We start from the raw sequence: 6,893 nt of genomic DNA, 5'->3' as shown, positions 1-6,893 counted from the left end.
ACACACGCTCCCCATGTATACATACAAACCAGGTGGAAGCATGGAATGCATATTGATAGGTGGGGACTGAAACTGTGAAGCATCAAATAAAGGGTGCCATGTCAATCATTGAACCGCAAATGGAATAGTAGGTTTGCAAATTGGGTTAGTGGGATTTATACTTTAATTTTTACTTACAGACATTTCCCCACAACTACAGAAAAAAAAATATTTTTGCTAGTATTTAACTACAAAAAAGAAGAACACATGTTTCTAAAACATTTTATTGCTACAAACTGGTACATTTTATCACAAAAAGCTACGAGGCATGTTTATAACATGTACACTACTATACGGTGTGCAATACAGTCCAAACAATAGCCACACTCACAGCACAATTTTTAAGTTTATGCATCGTAGCCCTAAGGGGTAAATATTATGAGCTGCATAATGTATTGTGTCACACAGCACTTGGAATATTTACCCTCAAACTACCTTTCTCAAGTGATTAGAACAAACACTAATAATATAGTCAATTTTCAACACCAAAAAAAGAAAACGAAAGCTTAAAAAAATATACAACACAAAATGTTTTAATCAGCTCTAACAGTCTGGTTGCTATAAAAGCTCAACTAAAATCATCTTAATGTCATTTTAAACAAATGGGAAACACAGAAATTATATAAACAAGTTCTCCGCATAATGGAATGCATGCATAGGGTGGGGATGTTACACAAGTCTCATCCGTGAAACTATTACAAGGTCTTACATTTAGCCACTTTACAATAGAAATAAAAAGCTGTTTTTCAATTTGAATTTTTTCATTTTCATGCATTTAGTTATCTTCAGTTTGGTCAAGGGTGAAGTCAGTTTGTTCTTCTGTTTCTTCCTCCTCCTCCTCCTCCTCTTCCTCTTCCTCTTCAGCAGGCTCATCAGCCTTGTCTTCTTCTTCTTCTTCCCCCGCCTGCTGATCCTGAGATTGATCAGTAATTTCAAAAGGATTTTCACCCTAAAATAGAGAAATTAAACTGTTCAAATATTTTGATATCTAAGACATTAAAAATGAAATCTTAATTTTATTTAGCAGAAACATGCACTGTCAAGTCATGTAAAAGAAAAAACTGTTGAAATAATGCCCAAATTTGTTACACTATTTCTGGGGCAACACATGGAGATCAAAAAATGGATTTTCGAGGTTCATGATGGGCTACATCTAATTTTTATATTTAAAACAGACACCACATGAGTATAAAGTGAGAAACAGAAGTACAAATCTCTAGATGTTAGAAATCATGATCTCAATATTTGGCTCTAATGAAATCAGAACTGGCACTTAACAGTTTGAGCTGCTGCAGACTGAAAGCACCCAAGTGTTAGATATGCAGCTAAAACCTCAGTATCACCTCAGCATTAACAACTCAATAGATAAAACAGCATGCTTAAACTTCACAAAGAAGCAATTCTTCATATAGCTCCAGCAGCTTTGCTTCCTGGATTGAAGGGTGAATTTGAAAAAACTGGTTTCCTTCTACCTTCTCTTATTCACACTAAGTCAGTCTATTCATTCTCAAGAAGACAATTCTATGTCAAAAAGGTGAACTGTAAGGCAAAATTATAACCAAGTTAAACCCAGAATTATGAACCTTTTAATGGTCACTGAAATTGTCTGATCTGAAATTCATATTCTTGGTTAACCTTAGCGAAGTAGCAAGCAGATTTCAAAGACAGAAGTGTATTTTAAATAGATTAGTCAAAACTTAATTTTCTCCTGAATGCTCTCCCTGTTTAGTAGTGACATTCAATACAGAACATTTTTGTTTTGCTGTACACCTTTAAGAACTATGTATTAACAGTAAGCAATAAAAACAATGGAATTACATGAAATGTAGACAGCTGTTTTGCACAAGCTACTAATTAAAGCACAACTAGTTTTCCAAGAGTATTACTTAAAGGTGATCTGAAAAGGAAAAAAATATTGGGCTTCTGCGTTTTTCGCTTATGATGTGTAAAGAAAGCCATATAAGTCTGGAGTTTATTTTTTAAGATGTTTTTCAAGCACCACAGTGTTATTCAAGATCTACTTAGGAGGACTACAACACCAGACATGACTGGAACTTGATAACATCAATATTTCTACGGTTAAAAAAGCAACACTTGAATCTGGATTTATGCCCTCTTTTGAGATACACACACACACAGAGCCTGAAAACAGAGGTTACTTACCTTACAGTAACTGGAGTTCAAGATGCTTTTGTCCACATGGATCCCAATGCAGACAAGTGCACCTAAGACATGCAAGTGTCAACTAGGGTTGTGAACGCACCCTGTGTACCTTCATGGATGGTTCTTACAGGAAAGGTATAAAGCAGCCCAAACTTCCAGTCAGTTTTTTCACTAATACATAAATCCAGGTAAGAACTCTGTTTCAGTGGGGAAGGAGGGTGGGTCCTGGGATCCATGTGGACAAAAACATCTTGAAGAACTCTGGTTACTGTAACATAAGTAACCTCTCTTCAGGCATTTATCCACATGGATCTGACTGTAGAACTAGCAGTTATCCTTCAAGGAGATGGGTGATAAAGTCCTATCTAAATGACGACTGTAGAACAGCCCTACCTAACTTGGCATCTGATCTAAAAACTGTAACAATGAAGCAGTGATTGGTAAATGTCTGAACAGAATTCCAAGTAGCTGTTCTACAAATTTCAGAAATAGGAACCCCTCTGAAAGAAGCCACAGATATCAACTGGATCCTAGAAGAGCGTATCCTAACTTGAGGGGGAACAGGTAGATTATTCAAAAGAATAGAAAATTTTAATGCAGTCTAACCTATTTACAGAGTCTGAGAGGATACAGCCTGCCCCTCAGACTTATTACCAAAAGCTACAAAAAAAAGTCTAGATGATTTACAAAAAGACTTCGTTGTGAAAAGATAAAAGGGCATATCCCTAAGAATGTCTAAATGTGTGGAGTTTAATCTCCACAGAAGAGAGTCAAGAGGCTTAAGAAAAAATACCAGTAAGGGAAGAAACTGATTTATATGAAAGTCCAAAACTATTTTTGGTAAAAATCTTGGATGTAGCCTGAGTGTAACTCTGTCCTTATGAAACAGCATATGGAGGGCCAGCCATCAAAACTTGAATTTCGCTCACCTTGTGTGCTGAGGTGATGGCTACCAAAAACATCACTTTAAACAGAGAGGTGATACAAAGAAGATGACACAAGTTCAAATAGAGGGTCCATCAGACATAAGAATCATGCTCAAGTCCCAGGTAGCAAATGGTTCCTTAATATTGGTGGAAATATATGTATTAGGCCTTTTAAAAACCTACGTAACATAGGGTGATGGGAAAAAATCAATTAGCATCAATGGGGGATGTAGAGAGAACAGGGTGACACCATAAACAAGATCAGAGATGACAGTATCATTTTTTCCATTCATATCTTACCTTGACATACAGCTCATATCGTGCCTTCACTATTGGGTTATTCAAGATGCTGGTAGCAGTCAGTACACTCTCCCTTTTTATTTGTTCTCTGTAGGCCTATGAAATGGATTTAATTGTAACTATTACAAACCTGATCTATTTAAATAGTCATGTGATACAAATTTAATTCATGCTATATTGGTTAGGGGCTGCTTTAGAGCTTTTACACATTTCTTGTCAAAGCAGGAAACACTAACTCTTGGCATCAACAGTCCAACCTACACAATAAATGAAATTAGAGGAACTGGGTACAACACAGCTGTATTTGTATGTGGGTGAGTGGACTGGCCCATGGCTTTAGCCTTGTCTAGGGACAGTTAAGCCCTCATCTACATTACAAACTGCAACCATGTAACTGGTTTCTCTGAATGTATTTAATGCACATTTAAACTTACATTGGCCGCTAATGCAAAAAAGTTCTCCAACGTATCAGAGCAGATTGCCTTGCATATCATTTTCTATAATTTATTATAATAATTATTAAAAATACACAAAATCTCAGTAACTGTATAATGGACAAGGAATGTCCAAACTACTGCAGATTTATATTATTCTCCAAGCCCCACTCACCAGCTACCACCATTTTTCCAGTCATGTTCCTCTTTCAACCATTCACCTTACGAGATTAGTTAAATTAAAAATGAAGCATTTTAAGTTGCAATGGAAATTTTGTTTCTGTGTAGCACTACTACTTCTCAACTGTTCTAATTCTTTCTATATAAGACTTTTCCTTCTGATTAAAAAAGTGCTTAATCAGAAGAAACACCTTGGCTTTAAACAACAGTGAGGTGGCATGCATATGCCTATATGAAACCTGCAGAGGAAATGATGGCAGCAGCACCACCCAAAATACATGAATGTAGTCCTTGCACTAGGTATACATTAAAGTCTGCTATAGACGGGAAAGGACAATGAAATACTAGTGCAATATCACTATAAATAATTACCTAAATCAATGCTCTAAACTCCTGTTTATAAATTTAAATAACTATTGTTCCAACAATTCCTTTCAGTTATCTCATGCATTCAACCAAGAACAGTATTTAGTACTCCTGAATATTTAGTGCAGTAAGTTTTCTTATTAGTTTCAATTTCTAATAGATCGAGGAATTTACTAGAGAAGTATGTCACCACTGATTTTCTTTTGATCCTTATTGGCAGCCATAAAGCACCTTATTATTAATGTATACACTGTTACTGGAAAGTTGAACCTTCGTAAATCATTACTTACTAGAAAACGAGCATATCAGAGTGTATACTTATTAGTCAGAATATAAATCTAAAGCTTACACTGAATCACAAGAAAACTAAAAAACCCCATAGCTACAGATCACAAACTCAGCCCTCTTGTCAAATAGCTTACGTTATTGCTCTTCATTAGATGCCCAGTATCAAAACATAAGATTCTAAAGTTAAAAAGGAAACCTGCATTCTATTTTCTCTTCAGATTAGACTGTACCTTCAGCAGTTCACAGAACAAGTAATTACGAACTGAGCATTACACATTTATAAAATACTAAATCTTACTTGTTTTCCCTTTGTGTGATCAGGAGATTTTAAGTGCTGTTGAACAGAACTGTGTAGTGCAGGAACATACACACTGCAAGCACTGCAGTGAACAGTCTCAACTTTCATCATGTGGTCATCAGCAGTAACGCCTAGCAAAGAAAACAAGACATTACAATTATGAGGCTCTACTGTCTATATCAATCATGCACAAGCAAACATTTACAAAGCTCAGTTCATGCTAATTAAATTTGCCAAAGTAAGACACAGTTGCTTAACTGACAGAAGTCATACAGATGCTCCTGGGCAAATAAATCAAACTCACTTTAATATTTCAAAGATCTGATTTATTTAAAAAACAAAAACACCAAAGACTCAGGTCTAGCACTCTTAAATGGAGCTAGTGGACGACAGTCTTTATGTTTAGAAATCGGAACCAAAGGCAGTCCTGACAGATCCTTTTTCTTATGCATTTTAACCACCCGCCCGGGGGTCTTAAGTGGTCCTGAGCCCTTCAGAATTGTGAACGAAGGCTCACCTGACCTAGACAGAGTCAGGGAGGGGTCTCTTCTTTTAGGAGTATACCTGGATGGGGATCTGTCCTTGTATCTATGAGAGTACCCCTCTTGTGCAAAGCCCTTGGGCTTAGCAGCTCTAGGCTCCACTCTCAAGCTCATCCTCAGAGGATTGCAGCTCATCAGTTAAGATCAATGTACAGGGGAGTCTCCCTTGCCTGAATCCAAGTGAGATCTCATGGCCTTCTCCATAAGGTGCTTCCCAAGCTGAACATCATGAGCTTCATATATTCATGGGGGAAATAAATTTCAAATACTGCACTTTGCTGAGATATGCATCTTACCCAGACAGTAGTGGCAGCACTGGTGCTAACTGCTCATGGAGAAGGAGCGAGGGCAAGATATGCAATTCTTGAACCCTGGGGCACCAGGCCTAGTCCCAATCCACAGAGAGGGACTCCCCAAAATGGGAAAAGCTAAGCCAAACTAACTAAATTATCGCAAAACTTTAACTATGCTAAATATTAAAACTATTTACAATATATATTTACAGACTGCTATGAAACAAGCTGGGGAAAACTGTGGACCCAGAGGATTCTGAGGGCAGGTCTTCACTACCCGTCGGATTGGCAGGTAGGGATCGATCTATCCGCGTCTCATCTAGACGTGGATAAATCGATCCCCAAACGCATTCCCCATCGACTTCGGAACTCCAGCTCGCGAGAGGCGGAAGCAGAGTCGACGGGGGAGCGGCAGCGGTCAACTCGCTGCTGTCCTCACAGCCAGGTAAATCGACCTAAGATACGCCAACTTCAGCTATGCTATTCGCGTAGCTGAAATTGTGTATCTTAGGTCAACCTCAGTGTAGACCAGGGCTGAGTCAGGCCACGTAGCAGTAAGATGGAACAGGAGAGGTGTCACCCTGCACTGACTCTTATGCTTTCGGTCTGCAGCACGAGGATAGCAACTGTGCATGTGAAGGCCACCAGACACTGCTTACTAAGAATTTCTGGACTCGGGTACACGGCATGCATAGGTACCCATGTGTGGAATACACATAGGGACCAGCACTCAAAGAAGAACCTAATTTTATTTAAGGTACTTAGATATTTTTAAAGTAAAAAAAAAAAAAAAAAATTTCTATAGGATTGATCCTATTGTAGTAGCTGTATGAATTGCCACTCTGCCCTACTTAAGGATATATGAATTTTTTTTCCCCCCCAGACAGGAAAAGTTGCAAGACTCAAATTCTACTTAAAAACTTACAATATTTGCATTCAAGGTTTTCTGTTAACAAGCTAACATGAAGAGGTTTTCCTATACACCGGAAAAAAAGGGGATGACTTTTTAGAACTACTGTAAATAGTTTATTTTAAACTATTTTAAATGTTTTATAGTACACTGT

The 6,893-nt window shown here is 37.6% G+C and overlaps 1 protein-coding gene across 1 annotated transcript in view; it reads right to left on the bottom strand.

Annotated features, from left to right (window-relative positions):
* Positions 1-255: 255 nt before the first annotated feature.
* ZNF326 (zinc finger protein 326) overlaps positions 256-6,893 on the bottom strand; it is a 28,991-nt gene continuing 22,353 nt past the window's right edge. Inside the window, exons 8-10 of the mRNA XM_065409200.1 lie at positions 4,995-5,125; positions 3,429-3,524; positions 256-988 (exon numbers count right to left, since the gene is read on the bottom strand). Of these exons, the coding sequence (XP_065265272.1) occupies positions 815-988; positions 3,429-3,524; positions 4,995-5,125 (401 nt within the window). The 3' untranslated portion in view covers positions 256-814. The remainder of the gene's footprint in view (positions 989-3,428; positions 3,525-4,994; positions 5,126-6,893) is intronic.

The sequence above is a fragment of the Emys orbicularis genome, chromosome 8 (genome assembly GCF_028017835.1).
Source record: "Emys orbicularis isolate rEmyOrb1 chromosome 8, rEmyOrb1.hap1, whole genome shotgun sequence".
In the NCBI taxonomy this organism is placed as follows: Eukaryota; Metazoa; Chordata; order Testudines; family Emydidae; genus Emys; species Emys orbicularis.
This window is presented reverse-complemented; position numbering and strand designations above follow the sequence as displayed.